We start from the raw sequence: 19678 nt of genomic DNA on the forward strand, positions 1-19678 counted from the left end.
TAATAAAGTGGTTAAGTGATTACAACTAAATTAGTTGAGCAAGGCACTGTTGCCTTTTGGATTCAAAGTGTCACAATAAGACAGGAATTGTTTTAAAGACATTTTATTAAATAAATATAAACATGAAGTAAAATCTTAGAACCACATTAAGAGTTAACACATGGGCTTGCATGCCTGTGCACCAGATACCTGAGTTAATATTCCCACAATTAACAGCACTATTGCTAAGCTAAACGTCACAGCTCTCACAAAATCAATTATAAATTATTGTCTGTATCATATGGCTTATCAAACAGTTTATGGCTTTAATATATTGTTACTGACCTAAGATGAGGAGGCAGCTCATTAAGTAACGACGAAAAACCCACCCCGTTCAGCTGTTCTACTTTTAATGAAGGCTAGCTGACATTGCATTGTTTTTAACTTAATATCAATATATACACAACATAACCATAATGGATATCATTATGTCTTGCAGTCGCAGGGAAACTCCAGTGTCAATGCTAGCCTCAAAAAAAGTATCAACAGACTTGCATGCTCAGACTCTCAGGGGGTTACGCTCCAACTTTTGTGTGAGCACTGCACTGTGCTTTCATCGAGCCATTGAGTAAAAAGGGAAACATTTTGGTTAAGTAGGCAAACCATTGCACCCACCAGGCACTCAGTCTTCCTCAGGAAACTTGAATTTAGCATAGACAATGAGCATGACAATGGACATCAAGACGCACAATGAGCCAACAACAAGGTAGGCAATGCCGAGGAACTCATTCTTTCCACCCATCCAGGACACGTTGCTGAACACCACCTTCTTTCTCCCGTCGAAGCTCTCAACGGGATAGTCTGGGGACAAAATGTTAAGGATATACAGAAAAAAAGGAAACGCACAATCGACAAAGTGACATTGAGACAACATTTTCCTGTTAGAATTCAATTTACAAAACCCCTTTGAGATACTATGATTTACAACCAGAGGTTTTTGCACGTTTAACACATTCAGTATCAACCCATTAGACATGCCGGGTTTTTTATTTTTTTTTTGGGACTCCCATTTCACCAATATATCTAAGTCAAAATAGCAGACGCTAAACATTCTTGCACTGTATAATCCATCAGAGCAATGGCTGCCTGAACGAGTAAAGAAACCTACCTATAAACTTTCTCTGGTTTACATTAAAATGGTAAGCAAAATTGTACACACAACTATACATAAGTATTTAAATGTTTTAAAAGGATGTTTAACTTGGAAACACATTGCTATGGTCTGTTTGAGGTATTTCAATAGGCCTTCATAGGCTTCAGGTTGATGGAAATCAATCATGAGACAATTATTTGCCTAGCACATTTACTTAGGTCAAAAATATTTGACTGGTTTTTTTTTTGTTGTGTTATTTTTTTTTTTTAAATCAAGGAAGTCCTGAGTCATTGTGTTAACTTAAAGGTGAACCACACCCAACAGGTCAAACAAGTTAAACCAATCTGCTGCTGCTGCTGTTGATGCAACATGACACAAAACAACATAAGGATAGAGGGTGTCGTTTTTCTCATACTGATATTCTGAACAATCTGTGCTGTTGTATTTGCTGTAAAGTGTCTCTACTGTAGGCTATTTTTATTTTATGTACAGCACTTTGGCTCGACCAAAAATCGTTTATATAAATGTGCTATATAAATAAAACTTGATTTAATTTGAAAATATGGCTGAACACCTTTACTTGAAGCCTTGTAAATATGTTCACGTTGATGGAACATTGTAAAACTCCTCTAACCACATACAGTAGATGATTTTGGTTAATGCATGAAACCTAATCACGAGGAGTTTAAACCAGGCTAAAACGGTTTTAAACAAGAAATAAGTGCCCTCTTTTACATACCCTTAATAATATCACATTCCTCAGGGGATTAATTTGTTATATTCGCTGAATGAAATTGCATTAGCAAATTCTTGTTCTGTCACTAAAAGGTGACATTTTTAATACTGATTTGTGTGATGGTTAAAATATTCAAGTTAAAAAGGCCTAGTTTAATCCTTGAACCCAGGACTAACAATATTACTCTTACCTCCAAGTACCAAAATCTGTAGTATTCATAAAAAGGATACTGTAGGCGATTGTAAGAGAGTAGTTTCCAGCTGGGAGACCCTTGGCATATTCCCCGTCGGTGATTCGTCGATACAGCTTTCTGAAATCTGGCAGGGCGGCTCTCCTCATCCACACCAGGAAATCTTGATTGATGAAGCCGTTGTTAGCAGGGTCTGAGGCGTCCAACTGGTAAGCGGGCTTGGGCCAAAATATGGGTTTTACAGTATCTGGAAGACAAATGTATAAATCAGCCATCATGTTTTCTTACATTATATTTTCAAATAATATTACGATTTCAACAGAATACACAGTGCGTTACAATAATGAAAGTTATTACTGTTGAATGCATTCTTCAGAGGTGTCACACTGGGGTTTCGGAACTTGACGTTGTAGTCTGTCCACCAAGCAATCCCTTTTCCATCCAAGGGCACCAGCTTATTTGCACCATTGACGACCCTATACAGCACGAAAGTGTCTTTAAAAAACAAAAACAATAATTAATACATCCATAATACAGTCAATGAACTTTAGACTTAATGGATTGTCCTCACATACCATTGAACATGCTGTTTGCGATTGCTCCACAGGGTACAATTGGCTTATCGTTGCTGTTATAATCATAGGGTGAACAGCTGTCACTGGGAGCCTTCAAGAGACAAAACATAGTTTTTTATTTCTCAAAATATATCTAAAAATCTTTCTTGGTAATTCAGATGGGCAACAGCATGGCTACAAACATATTCAATGCTACAAATATGAACCGTTCCCATATGTTCAACCAAATTGAAATTGAGAACACATTGTTATTGTTTTTTTTTCAATTTCTTTTAACTCACGGTAAAGGCATCCAAGTCCCCAGACAGCTGTTCATCATCTCTAGACGCAGCATACTTTCTGTAATTCTGGAAGTAGTTTGACAAACCATAATAAAAGAACACGGGTCCCTGTGGAGAAAATGAGAATCACAAAAGGACATCCATGGGTCAGTTCAACTTCATCATTGTGTGTATATGTGTGAATGTTATATTGCAAAACTCCAATACAACCTCAAAGAGACTGTCAATGGAGAAGACCAGGTTGCACACACAGTTCTTGACATCTGCGTTTGAGCACTTGAAGCATGCTGAATCTTTCTCAATACCAGTGTAGTCGATCTGTGATAAAGGACAAGAAAGGCTTTAATTAGTGATGGCTACAACACCTATCCATCCGATGTTACACCACACCTCACTTAATTCAGTACAATATTACTTACAAACGACAAGTCGGTGAGCAGTTTACAGATTGAATGCATGTCATTTTAATACTTAACAATTCTGAAAAACCTATATTCAGCTTGTGGTTTGTTCACATCTACCATCTGGATGTGTAACGTTGTCTTGTACTTCCTGTCTTCTTGCTGATGATATAAGCATGCAAACTAACTTATTTAGGTCATACCTCCAAAACCGTGATGCTTCTTGAAGTGACAAAGAGAGCAACACCAATGCCAATGAATGCCAGGCCGATGAGGACAAACCCTGGGATGACAATGCCAGCGGAGAGCATGGGCTGCCATGCAGGAAGCCTCTGCTGGGTGAAGGCTGTGTTGTCAGGCCGGTTGGCTATTTCCTTTTCTTCCTTCACCATTTTTGATTCTGTTGGGTAGATTTTCAGAAACAGCTCACCAACTTGTGAGTGTTTGTACAAGGCCTTCATGGTATCATACTCTTAGTATAATACAATGGCCATGGCAAACATAAGAAACACTCCCTGTAAAGTCTACATGAATGAGCCACTATTTTACCTGTCCTGACGGAGACTTACAGATTTCACACAGCAATTATATAGCGTATTTACTAAAACAGCACACCCCACCCCGAAAGGCGCTTCATATCACACAGAAAAATCTTGAATTTTAACTCCAAACCATCTCCTTTCAACAACACAGTGAGCAAGACTTTTCGTTCACTTTAAAACTCATTCTGATAGTAAAATTCACACACAAACACATTTACTTCAGGATTTAAAGTATTACTTACATTCAGTCGGCTCAAAATGGTACAACAAAGGAGTCAACAAAAAGTCCGAATGCCTTCCTGTATAGGCGCGACACAAGCTCACCTTTACCTGTCTAGCCCCGCCCCCCTGCCCATCCTGTTCTTCTTCCAGAATGACGTCAGTTTGTGTGCAGAGCTTCTTTTTGTTATTTTACATTAACGGAAGACAAGTGGGGCAGACACATCCCAATTTGCCACAAACAACTTTAAAAAAACGTTTGTTTTACTTTCATACCAAAAATAAATTGAATTATGTTTTTTTGGCATGTTTATACTAAAGTAGATCCAATGCAGCAGTTTTAAGTGTTAAATACCCGCCTACTTATTGATGGACGTTTGTTTTGATCAATCATTTTGTAGGGAGGTATTGGGTAACGTTGTCGGTCGACCAATCACGGAAGAGTTCATTGAAAGGAGTCCTACTACTCTGCCGTCTTTGTGTTGACATTTTCGGAGGACTGAGAGGTAATATTAATAATTTCAATATGTATTGCTTACCTTTACGTTAAAAGCAACGATGGTGCGTGGTGAAAGGAAGTCTGCCTACCGATTCGTTCAGTTAATAAACGCAAATCTCATCAAAAGCGAAGCCGGTGCTTTGTTTTTCACTAGGTCGCACCTGCTACTGTGCCAGAAGTGCAGCTAGCCATGTCTCATTGTTAGCGGCGTTAGCTAACATGGCATGGTCTCGCAATATAGATGTGAAAAGAAAATCATTAAGAATTGACCAAATCCATGTTTGCAGTACAGCCCTTGGTGGAATCCCATACAAATAAATGTAATCTGTTATTGATCTGTCTTGTATACTAGTCCCTGTCTAGAACAAAACTACCGTTAGTCAACGCTAGCTAACGTTAATAGCCTTAGCTAGCATTCGGTTGCTAGCTTTGCTGTTGACTTGCTAGCTAACAAAGTCAATTTGATCAGGACTGATATCTAGCAACTACAAACGCTCTCGGCACAAGATGACTGTCCTTTTCAAGTTACTAATAAAACACCCGGGTTCATTACGCACTCAGCTTTTTAAAGGTTTTTTCGAGTGGGTAACCTCAATTGGAGTCCTGATAAAGCAGTGAGCTACTCCTTTTATCTGATGGTCTTGTTCAGATGATATTTGCTAACACATTTTCAAACAGGTATCGCTTGATTTCAATGTGATGTGAAAGGCCAACATTTGTTGTAAAGTTGGTCCTGTTCGTAACCATATTTCTGGTTCTGTCTTCATTTCTTTTTAGTGTTTGAATGGATATTACCAGGTGCCCGGAGAAATGGGTAAAACAGGAAAAGGTTATTATTACCATGGAGCCCTCATTTCATAAATCATGACATTCATACATCGTTAGCTGACGTATCTTTAAACATGTAGTGATGCAAATGTGCCATTTTTGGGGGAAGCATCTCCCAAAGCCAGGGAGTATTTGGTGGTGGTTAGCCTTTTGTTGTAGGTGCATTCACTGCCCCGCAAAGCAAGTGACCAGTAGTCTTATGGGGTGTAAACAATGTTTAGTGAGTTATTAATTTATGTGAAAACCACTAGTAAGTCAGTGAAATTACCATTTCGTAGGCTTTCACTCACATTTGGGAATGCTTAAAAGGTTCTTTTTTTTAAATTGATTTTTTCCAGCACTCAAAGCCTACACTTCATCATTTTCATCTTTTTATAAATAATAGTTTGATGTCTTTTTTTTTAATTTATTTTTGGAAAATTCAAATAAACCGTATCCCTTCAAAAACACAATGTGTGCTGTTGTTTGTTCCATTATGTTTTTTTCCCTCAAAATGTGGTTCCCTCTTTCTTCAGGAGAGGCCTCCAACATCGTCTATGATGCTGTCTAGCAAGAAGTCAGATGCTGGCTCCTCTTCCTCTTCCACATCGTCTTCTGCGGGAGCTGCGGGAGCTGCAGGAGCGGAAAGGGTCGGCGTTGCTGATGCCCAGACTGGTCCATCTGTCTCTGCGGCAGGCCCTATGGATGTAAAGAAAAAGGAAAGGTCCTCCCCTAGTGGGGAGCCTGGAGGAGCCCCTGTGCCTCACCAAGCAGGCCCCGGGGGGGCAGAGCAAGACGCAGCTGAAGTTCGCAGAACGAGTCGTCGCAAGCGAGCAAAAGTAAATATCTAAGGGTTTTCCTTCCTCCATGCTGCCAAAACTGATGATGGTGAAAAATGACAATTAAAAAAATAAATAAAAGGGTATTTTATGGCAGTGACAAATTCATGGTATTGTATGACCATTTGTTTGCTTTAAACATAATTTAAACATTACGTGCCATATTTCTATCTACCTAACGTCACAAGTTCCTACATTCTATATGTGCCCCAGTGGAAATGTACAACAGGTAATTTCTTATCGCTCTTTTCAAAATCATTTATCCCCTCTGCACACACACTTTTTAATTCTTGATAGGTTCTTTTAACTTGATTATTTATTTACTTATTGTGATGCTATGAACTATTTATCGTGTATATTGGAATGATCCACATCCAGGCTCCCAGGTGTATCTGTGTGCTTTATTCCTGTATGTTCCTGCCTGTGTACATGACATAAGATTCTCATAACCAATTGCCCCTTGCAGGATTAATAAAGTTGTTGATTGATTGATAATCTAATGGGTGTGATATTAATAGTGGATTGTACTTATACCCAGAAAGGTTTTGGGGTGATGTGGGAGCTCACCGACCAATCCATGGCAAAGCCGGTTTTAATGTTGCTTTTATTGTGCCTAACGTAGCAGGTGGAATACCGTGAGATGGACGAAAGCCTGGCCAATCTGTCGGAAGATGAATATTACTCCGAGGAAGAGAGGAATGCCAAGGCAGAGAAAGAGAGGAAGCAAGTAATCCCTCCACCACCTCCACCACCAGAGGAGGAGAACGACAGTGAACCAGAGGAGCCATCTGGTGAGTCTTCAATATGATGCATCATATCAAAGCAGTGGCATAAAACAGAGGAAAGAAACTAAATGTAATAGGCTTTGTTTTTCACAGTCTGATAATTGCCTAGTTTTGGGCTTAATGTATCAGCTCACCGCATATTATATCTCCATATTTTGGTCCTAAATGAATCCTTAATGACACCTAATCATGTTAATAGTATGGTTATATGTATTTTCTTGTTAAGGTGTAGAAGGGGCTGCTTTCCAGAGCCGTCTTCCTCATGACCGTATGACATCCCAGGAGGCAGCCTGCTTCCCTGACATCATCAGCGGACCCCAGCAGACTCAGAAGGTCTTCCTCTTCATCCGCAACCGAACGGTAAGCACTGGGATAAACGCATGACTAAAAAAAGAAGGACTATGTTATTATGCTTTTAAACCTATGTACTACTTTTTCTTAATTCATCTTAACTTCAAACAGCTCCAACTGTGGCTGGACAACCCTAAAATCCAGCTGACCTTTGAGGCCACTGCACAACAGCTTGAAGCTCCGTACAACAGTAAGTCATTTATATTGGAATTGAATTGTAACTTTTATTTCTCTTTCTTTTTGTAAGAATATTGTTGTTACACATAAATTGAGATTTGATGAGATGTTGCTTTCCTTTCAGGTGATGCTGTGCTGGTCCACAGGATACACAGCTACTTAGAACGGCATGGTCTCGTTAACTTTGGCATTTACAAGAGGGTCAAGCCATTACCTAGTAAGTTCACTCTTGTAAACTAAATCCTTCAGAGACATTGACCTCGGAATGGTCAGTAGTGTAAGAATACCCTCTTAATGTACTCCCTGCTTGTTGTTGCAGCGAAGAAGACCGGGAAGGTTATAGTCATTGGTGGAGGTGTGTCTGGCCTCGCTGCAGCCAGGCAGCTGCAGAGCTTCGGGATGGATGTTACAGTACTGGAGGCCAGGGTAGGTCACCAACAGGCTTTCTATCAATGTTTTATTTCAGGTATTAGGTGGTTTTGTAACATCTTCTTAACAAGCTTTGGTATACATCATTCAATCATTGTAAAACATTTACTGTATTCTCGCAATTGATGGCATTGTAAGATTGGTGCATAACAAATACAAATGGTTTAACAAGTTGAGTGACCTTTACTATCCTCGCTTTTTCCTTGCAGGACCGTGTTGGAGGCAGAGTGGCAACATTTAGGAAGGGCAATTATGTCGCTGATCTGGGGGCCATGGTGGTGACAGGGCTGGGTAAGATTCTGATATTCTTTTAATTGTAAATACAGAAGTCAATCACAACAGTAACATGCCAAAACTTCCTTAAAATCTAAACAATGACTGTCAAGCTACATTTCTAAGGAAGTCCTTGGTATAGATTGGCAGTCAGAAAAAGTCCCTGATAGTAAGTTAAATACAAATAAATAATAAAGGATGTTTACCTTGCAATAAAAGTAAGCTGGTAATTAATTTTCTTATTTTTTACTTTTCCTATAAATCTTCATTATCTAGTGACATATTATTCATGCAAAATAAGAAGCAGTTGCATATTCCTCGAATGCAATTCAACAGTTACTGACACCTACCTGTAGAGGGTGACATTGTCCATGTTTACGTTGTGTCAATGTCAACTGTGTGCTTGTGTGCTTGTTCAGGAGGGAACCCCATGGCAGTGATCAGCAAGCAGGTGAACATGGAGCTGGCCAAGATCAAACAGAAGTGTCCACTGTATGAAGCAAATGGCCAGGCTGTGAGTATAACAACATGTATTTATCAGTTCCATTACACAGCAAAGATCTTCTGCAGACTCTCACACTAAGTGGAATCCAGGGATACCTCCTTAGGGGCTAAATATGAACAGACATTGCAAAAATACTTAATTTTCTGATTCCTGAAAAATGTCTGCTTACGACATTGTAGCTATGATCAAACAGCTAACCACTGGCTTTAGCTGCATTATACATGGTTAACCAGGACCTTGTGTTGTCTACTTCCTTTAAGAGAAGATGTTTACTTATGCACAGTTGTTTCCTCTCGGGATATGAATGCTCTGTGTTTGGGTTTATAGCTATTCTCTAAGCCCTGTCCTGAGGCAGGGATCTGGCTTTACACGAGTCACAATCACACAGAATGATGCGCTCATTTTACCGCTTACCCTTGCGTGTCATCAACCACAGCTTCAGTTCCTGTAAGAGCAGACACCAGATATTGCCTAATGCCATTACATTGAAAATATTCCCCTCACATTTGTGTTCTGTCTGTCAACTGGCAGCCACAGTAGTAGGATGTTTAGGTTCATGTTTGGGGCAAATCCATTGAAGTGGGGACTAGCCGGCAGGGCTCTTGAAGCATCAACATCATGTGTAACTGGTTTCCTCCTCCGCAGGAAAATGCAAATTAAATGTTCATATTTTACTTTTGTGCAAACCCGTTCAAGGTTAAACTGTTGTTTACTGAATATGTTCTCTCTCCCCCCTCCCCTCTTCCCTCCTCAACCTCCTCCATGGTAATCCTTTGGTGAACTATTCAAGGGTGAACGATGCACAAGTGTAAGTATTGGTCTATTAACATAACACATTTATCACACATTCAAAATGACACGTTGAATTATAGTGATGTATAAATGCCACATCAATATCATATATATTTTAAGCTTTATTCGAATCTGGCATGGTTTTCCTTCTGTTCCTTTGTTTATTCATTACTGCTGTCATTAGCGTGACTGATGGATTGTTGTGTGATTATGTGTGTGTCCAGGTGCCAAAAGAGAAGGACGAGATGGTGGAGCAGGAGTTCAACAGGTTGCTGGAGGCCACCTCCTTCCTCAGCCACCAGCTGGACTTTAACTTCCTCAACAACAAGCCTGTTTCTTTGGGACAAGCCCTGGAGGTGGTCATCCAGTGAGTATGGTGTTCACTACATGAGCTCACACAGGAGATAGTGATGGGTTTATCCTGTACATTTACCCAAGGAGGACGTTTATACCAATACACAAAAACACTCCAAATGCTAATCTCGTGTGTGTTTGCAGGCTGCAGGAGAAGCATGTCAAAGATGAGCAGATAGAACACTGGAAGAAGATCGTAAAGACTCAGGAAGATCTTCGGGATCAGCTAAACAAGGTGAGCACACGTCCTTGTGTATATAGACATTTTTATTCATTGGTATAAACCCCTTGAGATGCACCATCTCGTTTTCAAGGGGGTCCCGACAATAGCAACAACTTACAGACATACATAAACAAAAAGACAAAATGCAAAACATGACACACGAGACAAACCACATACAGTCTGTTAAGTGAAATTCAAGCAATGCACACAATCATTACAATTTGAGACAGTCAAGCAAATCAGTTTCATCAATATCAGTTATAACAAGTACAGACCAGTTGAAAGTGAGATAACAATGCATGTTTAAACATACCCAATGATGCAAGAGTGTGAGGCTGCAGGAGTCTTAAATACACTTCGTAGTAAAGAGGGGAGAAAAAAAGACAATATTCTAATTTTGGGTAAACGGCTATGAGTAGTTTCCATAATTTTCAACTTGAAAATAAACGTTTTCTTTAATCCAACTTAAAGGGAAATCTTCTAAAGTGGTGAATGACTTTTTATTTTCCATTGTTTTGTCATTAAGGGATTAAAGGGACTACATTTCACTGTCAAAATATAATTGCCGTTTACTTTTGGCAAACATCTGTTGGCTGTTATGTCAGCTATGTTTGCGGGATTGATTTGCTAATAAAGCTTAAAGACAGTATGCACTTTTTGTAAATTGCTGCTGACCGTCCTAAAATGCCATTATGAGGAAAAGCAGGCTCATTACTGAAAGACAGTTTAAATGTGAGGCTCATCTTTATCTGCGTCGTCTTCTCATGACTTTCTTCCCCTCCGTCTCTTTTCTTTGCTCTCCTTTTTAGATGGTGATCACGAAGGACCGGGTGAAGGAGCTCCATCAGCAGCATAAAGAGGCCAGCGACGTCAAACCCCCCAGAGATATCACAGCTGAGTTCCTGGTGAAGAGCAAGAACCGTGACCTCACCGCAAACTGCAAAGTAAGCTCAAAGACTGTTCCAGAAAGAGAAATGTAAACATTAAAGATTCTAAAAAGAAAAGAAAAGGTACAATGAAGATCAAAGACCACCTTACATCTTAACACTTATTTAAAAGCTGTAGGAGGTTATACAGACTTGTTGTCCAGAACACATTTCTATGATGTTTTCATCACTTTCAGATCGATATTAGGCTGAAAAACATAAAGGAAATGTAGTTTACATCTTATTGAACTGTATTTCTGGTTTTCATAGCTTTCCTTTGGCATAGTTTAAACTACTTGAGGGGGAACCATTTTTAAGTGTACCTGTAGGCCCAGTGGTCACCCACCACAGTATCCAACACAGAAGCGTTGAATTTGTTCCGAAGATCAACTCTTTTGAAGCAGTATTATAATGTGATGGATGTTTTATGGGCTTCTAGGTCAGGGTGGATGCCTTGCTCTCTAAGTAAACCAGACAGGCTGTGTTTAAGTGGTTTAATGCCTCGGTAGGATGTATTATTAGAGTGAGCGCTGCTGTTTTATTTTTGCTTCAGATAAATCACCTCCACCAATGATACATGTGTGTTTTAGAGGGAGGTTTTAGTTGGTTTAAACACAGCTGTGTCTGCGCTGAATTAGTCTGCGACCCATCCGCTGTGTGAGAAACCACTTCAAGTCTTTGAATCACATGTCTGCGGATGTACACACAGACACACACTTTCAACGAGACAGAATGAGCCCTTTAAGTGTGTGTGTGTGTGTGTGTGTGTGTGTGTGTGTGTGTGTGTGTGTGTGTGTGTGTGTGTGTGTGTGTGTGTGTGTGTGTGTGTGTGTGTGTGTGTGTGTGTGTGTGTGTGTGTGTGTGTGTGTGTGTGTGTGTGTGTGTGTGTGTGTGTGTGTGTGTGTGTGTGTGTGTGTGTGTGTGTGTGTGTGTGTGTGTGTGTGTGTGTGTGTGTGTGTGTGTGTGTGTGTGTGTGTGTGTGTGTGTGTGTGTGTGTGTGTGTGTGTGTGTGTGCGTAAGACATGCATGGCTACACCATATAACAAGATTTAAGGGTGGGCCAGAATGCTTTTGCTGTGCATACTTTCCAGTAGTCTTGCCCTTTGTAATATTTTCCCATGTCAGCTCGCTGGCTTATAGACGTCATAAGGACGTAATTTTTTTTAGACTGGACTCAGTGGAGATGGGGCCTGGCGTTGTAGGTGGTATTACCAGAATTGACTATAGTTTATATTGTGGCGAAGTGATGAACAGGTTGAGTCAGCCCTCAGTCAAAACAGCTTCTCCTTTCTACATGACCTGAACCCTCTGGGTGTGTACCTACTGCACATACACGCAATGCACGCAGCACACGTTCACATAGTTAAAGTTCTCACCAGCTCCTGACGTCTGACTACAATTCAGTGTCAGGCGAAATTACGTTTTTTTAAAGGATTGAAATAATTTCAAGTGTATAATAATAATAATAATAATAATAAAAAAAGATTAGCATAGTAGTAATATTGTAACATTCAAATCAGTTTGAGTTGAAGTTGACGCAATATACCAGACAATTAACAGGTTTTTTTCTCTCAATTTCTTTTTTAATGATTTTTGATGTCCTTAGTTTTCATTGGAACTTAATGTGGAAAATCATATTTCAAGCATCAATGCTACATAGATGTCTTTTTTATATCCGGCTGTGTGTTCTGTCCCTGTGTAGGAGTACGATGAGTTGGTGGAGACGCAGGTGAAGCTGGAGGAGAAGCTGCAGGAGCTCGAGGCCAATCCACCCAGGTAACAAATCCTCCTGAAGTTTCAGCATAATCTCCCGAGCTGCTTCTCCTTCTCTTTTTATTTGGTATCATATACGTACACTATGACAATGCCAGATTGACATTGAACTTTTCTGTATTTGTTTACTCCTCTTTTCCCTGCATGCAAACACTATTTTGATGAATGGTTAAATCACACTCTTATTTGGTCACAATGTATTAGATAGAAGACTTTATACAAGTTGTAAAAATGTACTTGATTGTTATTTATATTTTAAATAATGACATCCTACACTCACAACTATGCTATGCTAAGTGGCTATGTGAAAAGAGCATTGCCTTTTGCCCTGAAGTGAAAATAGTCTTAATGGTTATGGAAGAGAATTGTTTGTTGGAGCCCTGCAGCCCTTAGCAACAGATGTTTACCTGTGTATCTCCTTTGGGAATTTGCATTTTTGTTTTTGTTTCAAGGTAATGCTATGTGTCCCAGTATGTGTTATTACGTTTGCACCACTTAGAGTTAAGCTCTTTCACCGTGTGCATGATTGAACCTGTCCCTCTGAAGTGTGATTATCTGTCAGAATACCTCAACGTGTTTCTTTGCTTTCTTTTTTTTCCCACAGTGATGTTTACCTGTCATCCAGGGATCGGCAGATCCTAGACTGGCACTTTGCCAACTTGGAGTTTGCCAACGCTACACCCCTCTCCACCCTTTCTCTCAAGCATTGGGATCAGGTATATACATGTCCCCATTTGAAACCTAATAACTGTCCTGAAAACGGTCTTGTATTTCAACGGCCTCTTAAGTTATTGTGCTACCGGTGACAGGTACTTTTTTTCTCCACAGGATGATGACTTTGAGTTCACTGGCAGCCACCTGACTGTAAGGAATGGCTACTCTTGTGTTCCTGTGGCCCTGGCTGAGGGCTTGGACATCAAACTGAACACAGCAGTGCGGCAGGTCCGGTATACGGCCTCTGGTACGTGTTCATCTGCCAAAATGTGGCCACAAGTTTCTCTATGGATTTGATATTTGATGTATATGGTATATGGATGTGAAATGTGTGTAAAACTGTTTTTCAAATGTTCTTTCTCCAGGCTGTGAGGTGATAGCAGTCAACACACGCTCCACGACCCAGACCTTCATATACAAGTGTGACGCTGTGCTGTGCACCCTGCCTCTCGGGGTGCTGAAGCAGCAGCCCCCTGCTGTGCAGTTTGTTCCCCCTCTGCCCGAGTGGAAGACAGCTGCTATTCAGAGGATGGGCTTCGGCAACCTCAACAAGGTATGGAGCTTAGAATTTGTCAGACTGAGATTGTTTCCTTAATTTGCTTATTTTAAGCAAATGACAGCATCTCATTCTGATTTGTCGAAATTCTAAATGAGTTAAGATGTCCCTGAACAATCAATAAGTTAGTGCTATAGATTGTAATACTAAACCCCCACACCTACTACAGGAAAATGTGAGCCAAATGTGATGTACCACATTTTGTGTAGACCAGTGCAAACTCTCAAGTCTTGTGAGTCACGCTGTTTCAGTCAGGTTTTAAATCATGTAGTGTGCTTCTGCCAGGAGTGAGCATTCTGTTCCTTAGAGTCCTCCTCCTTCTCTTTCTGTTGCAGTGTCCTTATGCTAGGAACTTGACCTTGATTGGTAGAGGAGGAAAAAAACAACAAGTATTTGGAATTTAGTAGTTTTCTGTGCCTAAGTGATGTTACCTGTGCTCAGACGTAGGATTGAGGGTGGGATGTAAGGGAGGAATTATCAATGTGTAAATGATGGGGGCATTTGAAGCTGGATGGCGTGCAAATGAAAGGTGCTTTTTCCCAGTTTGTGTGTAACCGGATCAGAGTGCTCATTGTGTGTCACTACTGACGCACCAGCTCTCTATCTCTGTTACTGAGCATCATCTGCAGCAGAGCGGTTCATCTCCTAATTCTACTGCAGCACAGAGGAGAATACTGCATTATTATGCAATCTGAGCTGCTAGTATGCCATCTTTCCAGCAGAGGGCGCTCTCCTATTCACACAGTATAGAGTGGCGAAGTCACGCCCATCTACTTCCGCCCCATGGGACCTTATTTCTGAAAAAGTATGTATTGAAGTCAATGGAGAGAGAAAACGTATCTTTCGATCCCGTTTGAGTTGTGCCATGAATTACACATATGATGTTTGTCAATCTTAAAAAATCATTTCCATGAAAAGTAATTTCCATGAAAAGTCACAGTTTGTCTTAAAACTGTTGAAATATAAGACTATGAAAAATACGCAAATAGAAAGACTACAAATCCCAGTGTCGCGTACATTAACGTTACACATTACACTCGTGTTACTCACCGAAACCTTGTAAAGCCGGTCCCGCATGCTGGCTCTAACGGAACCGACTAACTCCCCTTGTGTGTATGTACAGTTCTCAACATGCCCAGACTTATAGTGATTTTCACCTCTTTTTAATACTTTTCACTTCATTCTGAAAGAAAGAGGGGAAATGTGCTAACGTGACGACCATCTTGGTGTTGGTGACGTGTGCGAGACCATAGTTGTAGTTTATTGAGCGTTTCACACAAAAAATGTGTTACTTCACAGTTTTACGACACATTTTTATTTTTTTGACTTGCAAAATCATCTTTTCAATTGACAAACATCATATGTGTAATTCGTTGCACAATTCAAACAGGATCAAAAGATAATATTTCTCTCTCCATTGACTTCAATACATGATTTTTCCAAAATAAGGTCCCATGGAGGTCCACCAGAAGGGGAGGGACTTAGCCACTCTAAAAACTCATAAAGCCATGGCAGTAAATGGAACTGACATTTGCTCCACAGGAAATGAAGCTTCTGATTAAAATCAGCACTGTGATTGTTTTGTGACTCTTTTTTTGTGCTCCCTCCTGTCTGAAGGTGGTGTTGTGTTTTGACCGCGTGTTCTGGGATCCCAGTGTCAACCTGTTCGGTCATGTCGGCTCCACCACAGCAAGTCGGGGCGAACTCTTCCTCTTCTGGAACCTCTACAAAGGTGAGAAATCCCTTTTTTAGCTTTACACTGTAGGGTGTTGTGGCATTAAGATGTATTTCCTGTATATCCGGTAACCAATTGTGCCGTCTGTCTTCTCAGCCCCGATATTACTGGCTCTGATGGCTGGTGAGGCCGCTGGCATCATGGAGAACATCAGCGATGACGTGATCGTTGGACGCTGCCTGGCCATCCTCAAAGGAATATTTGGAAGCAGCGCTGTGCCACAGGTACACATTTGTGCCTCATCTATGAACAGCCTCACACTGCCTAGTATCAGTGCATTGACATTACTATGACATTTGATTGTCTGTCTTTTCTTCACCTTTTACAAGTCCACATACCAATTGTCTATTACCCAAAAGCACACTATTCGAAATAGCTGGAAGTTTTCTTCAAATACAGTTAATTATGTTCGTTGTTTTTCTGTAAACAACGGAGAGTTTTCTTTTTTATGATCCATCATTAGTGTTTTTTCTGGTTGCATCTTTGGAATGTCAAATCCGTTCCTGAATTGATCCCCATAACCAGCACCACTTTACACAGCAGGCGCATATGGATCCAAACCATGTGTCATTATAAATCACTTGCTTGTGGTTTCAAATCTGATAAAATCATATGCTTGGAGGCCAGTGTTGCAGCTGTTTACATGTCCCTCTAATATCATGATGGAAACTCCTTTTTGTTGTTTTCTCCTCATTGCAGCCAAAGGAAACCGTGGTCACTCGTTGGCGTGCCGACCCCTGGGCCCGCGGCTCCTACTCGTACGTGGCTGCAGGTTCTTCGGGCAACGACTATGACCTCATGGCACAGCCCATCACGCCTGGCCCTGCGATACCAGGAGCCTCACAGGTGAGCACTCAAACTGCACAGAATCCATAGTCACCAAAAATGACAACTCCAAGGAACCATCCTTAAAACAATTAACATGCCTTTCATTTTAATGTTTGATGACGTTTCGCCATCAAGCCTTTGTCAGAAGTAAAAAGTTGGCGTTTGTTTTTAGGTCTTACACGACTATGCTATTACAATAAAGGCATTTGAATGGTTTCAAAGAAATTGCCTTTGAGTTTTCTTGTGATTTTGGTGTTTACATTTTACACAATCCTGAGTCTTGAGTTTGTGTTTGGGTAAGAATGTCAGTTTATTGTGTGTGTGTGTGTGTGTGTGTGTGTGTGTGTGTGTGTGTGTGTGTGTGTGTGTGTGTGTGTGTGTGTGTGTGTGTGTGTGTGTGTGTGTGTGTGTGTGTGTGTGTGTGTGTGTGTGTGTGTGTGTGTGTGTGTGAAAGCGAAGGAGAACAGGCATCCCAGCCTGCCCACAATACTCAACCAAAGCAGAGCTGTTTCTTCTCCACACAAATGTTTTTCCCGCTGTTTTGATGTTGGCATGCTGATTGAGTCATATTTATGTGTTGGATGATGAGTTCTGGCAGTTGACTACCACACTTTTTCCTCTGTCAACTTCGCCCTTATTTTCTTTTAATCCCTTATTACGTTAGGAACAATCCAACTTAGATCTTAATGTGTTTTTCTTTCTTTTTCCTCTCAGCCTGTTCCTCGTCTCTTCTTCTCCGGAGAGCACACGATCAGGAACTACCCCGCTACAGTTCACGGCGCCCTGCTCAGCGGGCTCCGGGAGGCCGGGCGCATCGCAGATCAGTTCCTGGGTGCCATGTACACACTTCCCCGACAGGCCACTCCCACAACGGCCAGCAACCCTCAGCAGGCTCCGCCCACTCCCAGTGTCTAAAATGTCCTCTCATAGTAACTGCCAACTCTGGCCAACTTAGAGACCAACTTCAACAGTTAATGAGAAAAAACAAATCCATAAACTGTGGACATTTCTGAACGTGATCCTGGAAGACCCTGACAACACTTAGCATTATTGCATTTGCTCTAGTAATAACACACAGAAATAGTTTTCTGGCTATGATGTGAAATTGAGATTCCTTGTATGTATGGAGTATTTCAGTTCTTAACACTTATTTTGGGATGTTAGTGACTGCTGACATTTCCAGCTAAATATGGAGACAGATGTAACCTTCTACTAAGACTGGGCTATGCTAACGGATGACTAATGAATTCCCATTTTGTTACATAATGATGTAATAACTATTCTATCCTAAATGTTATGTTCCAGTCTTAAAAACCGAAGCATGGCTTTATGTTTGGAGTGATTCAGTGTATTTTATTCCATGTGGAGCATGTCTGCAAAACCCAACATCTATTTATGTGCCCTTGTCTAAATCCTAAATGTACACACAACATTGAGCCAGATATCATATTGTAAAACAGATGACCAACCGGTAGCACAGTCTCAACCTCAATGCCTTGTCTTGGTTGTCTTAAAACATTGCTATGTACTGTAGCTGTACGCCTCCTAAATTTACTTTCTACCACTTAGGTTGCAGAGTGTAGTGAATATAGTTTGTATTAAAAGCTAAAAAATAAAGATATGTTGAGAGAATAGTGAATGTTTTTGTTGCCATAGCGGTTTAAGTATTTTATTATGGCTGTTATCACATACTTTTTTTATATTGTCAGTTGTTTTGTTATTAAAAGAAGACAGAAATTGTTTCTTGGTAGCGGCGTGTTCTTTTAAAGTTGTGTGGTTTGTATGCAGATGTTTTATGTTGCAAAATGCTTCCTCTCCTATCCCCTGCAGATGTGTAGTTTATGTACTTGCACATGCATGTTCAAAATTAACATGGCTACTTTGACCCGCCGATGACCCTCCTTCACTGCAGACCTGGCCCCGTCCCAGGGTCTGTGGCACTGTGTGCGTGAGGGACAGATGAGGGTCCCTGGCAGCAGCTCCACATAGTGGGAGATCTGCTGAAGGAGGGGGGAGATTAAAATGGTCAGCCATGAACTATGAGCTTCTTTCTGTGAGTTGTATTTCAGGGCTCTGTGCCCCTCTGTTTCCATGCACTCTCCAGCGTCACAGGCCTTGTTTTCCCCCATAGATGTGGTTATTATTATCGTGACCAAAGGAGATGTTTGATGTCACAACAGTAATTGGAGCTGGGGTTGTGGACTGCGGCACTCGGGTATTTTTCACCTAAACCATAGGCTCAGAGCAGTGTGTTACTGTTGACTAGTGAGGTTATTTTTCATAATAGCCTCAAGCCCACACCAACTGATTACTTTATAGAAAGGCAGAGATGTACCAAGTATGATAGGGAGTTATTAAAGTCCTTTTGATGAGACCACAGCATGTCTGAGCACATCTCGTGTGAATCATAGGTGTGGAGTGGAATGTACACTAGTACAAACACCTCCCACGTGCTGTTTCACAAGCACATTGGACATCATCCATGACATAAATACAGAGATGATATGGAGACTACAATGGTTTCATCTTTCAGTATTTTAGCTTTGTTTATCCCCTAAGGGTATGTGATTCCTTTGTAGTTATGTTGCTTTAAAAATGATATAGCATTTTTAGCCAAATGTTATAGTGTTAGGCTTGAGCTCGCGTAACTAATAGTTTGGTTCATGGCTAAATACCTGCAAACTGATGGCAGTCCCATTATATTTGCCTCAGCTGTAGGCCTTGTAAATTAACTCACTTGTGATTTATAAATAAAGTTGTATTGTATTGTGGTCATGGTCAAAATTACCTGCAAAACATCAGCACATTCCATAACATTCAAAACCCAACTCAAACCCCACCTGTTCAAACTGGCATTTTCTTTATAAACCGTACCCTGTGTCCTTCTGTAGTCCATTTCCTGTTTGTCTTGTCTTACCCTGGCTGATACTTCACTAAATCCACTGTTTAAATTGTTCCCTATATTGCCCCTATGCCCTTTAAGGTGTCCTTGGGTGTTATGAAAGGCGCCCCCCAAAATAAATTTATTATTATGTT

At 40.7% G+C, this 19678-nt stretch overlaps 2 protein-coding genes across 5 annotated transcripts; one reads left to right on the plus strand and one right to left on the minus strand.

Moving 5' to 3' along the window:
- Positions 1-111: 111 nt before the first annotated feature.
- tmem30b (transmembrane protein 30B) lies at positions 112-5237 on the minus strand. Of its 3 annotated transcripts, none has more exons than XM_034111432.2 (8): positions 4616-5237; positions 3519-3715; positions 3125-3232; positions 2915-3022; positions 2634-2724; positions 2416-2553; positions 2099-2305; positions 112-840 (listed from the first exon to the last, which is right to left on the minus strand). In XM_034111432.2, exons 2-8 carry the CDS (start codon positions 3705-3707, stop codon positions 662-664), a joined length of 1020 nt encoding a protein of 339 aa, XP_033967323.1. In that variant the 5' UTR covers positions 3708-3715; positions 4616-5237; the 3' UTR covers positions 112-661. The 3 variants fall into 3 exon arrangements, with proteins under 3 accessions (XP_033967323.1, XP_033967324.1, XP_033967322.1); XM_034111433.2 differs by lacking the exon at positions 4616-5237 and adding an exon at positions 4182-4391; XM_034111431.2 differs by lacking the exon at positions 4616-5237 and adding an exon at positions 4100-4181.
- Positions 4498-18382, plus strand: kdm1a (lysine (K)-specific demethylase 1a). Of its 2 annotated transcripts, XM_034111430.2 has the most exons (22): positions 4498-4582; positions 5353-5404; positions 5919-6221; positions 6844-7012; positions 7233-7366; positions 7469-7547; positions 7659-7751; positions 7854-7960; positions 8173-8254; positions 8656-8750; positions 9532-9549; positions 9758-9900; positions 10032-10122; positions 10920-11054; positions 12739-12812; positions 13414-13525; positions 13638-13770; positions 13889-14076; positions 15697-15811; positions 15911-16038; positions 16514-16660; positions 17357-18382. In XM_034111430.2, the coding sequence occupies exons 2-22, from the start codon at positions 5360-5362 to the stop codon at positions 17555-17557; spliced, it is 2592 nt and encodes an 863-aa protein (XP_033967321.1). In that variant the 5' UTR covers positions 4498-4582; positions 5353-5359; the 3' UTR covers positions 17558-18382. The 2 variants fall into 2 exon arrangements, with proteins under 2 accessions (XP_033967321.1, XP_071063264.1); XM_071207163.1 differs by lacking the exon at positions 5353-5404 and having other exon boundaries at positions 4524-4582.
- The last annotated feature ends 1296 nt before the right edge of the window (positions 18383-19678 follow it).

Source organism: Pseudochaenichthys georgianus, chromosome 22, assembly GCF_902827115.2.
Source record: "Pseudochaenichthys georgianus chromosome 22, fPseGeo1.2, whole genome shotgun sequence".
Lineage (NCBI taxonomy): Eukaryota > Metazoa > Chordata > Actinopteri > Perciformes > Channichthyidae > Pseudochaenichthys > Pseudochaenichthys georgianus.

Coding starts and splice junctions, on each gene's coding strand:
- tmem30b (XM_034111432.2), bottom strand. CDS start 3,707: ATGGTGAAGGAAGAAAAGGAAATAGCCAACCGGCCTGACAACACAGCC. Junction 2,725..2,914: donor GGGACTTGGATGCCTTTACC/GTGAGTTAAAAG, acceptor TGTCTCTTGAAG/GCTCCCAGTGACAGCTGTTC. Junction 841..2,098: donor CTCTCTTACAATCGCCTACA/GTATCCTTTTTA, acceptor TTTTGTCCCCAG/ACTATCCCGTTGAGAGCTTC.
- kdm1a (XM_034111430.2), top strand. CDS start 5,360: ATGGATATTACCAGGTGCCCGGAGAAATGGGTAAAACAGGAAAAG. Junction 6,222..6,843: donor GTCGTCGCAAGCGAGCAAAA/GTAAATATCTAA, acceptor TGCCTAACGTAG/CAGGTGGAATACCGTGAGAT. Junction 7,961..8,172: donor TTACAGTACTGGAGGCCAGG/GTAGGTCACCAA, acceptor TTTTCCTTGCAG/GACCGTGTTGGAGGCAGAGT.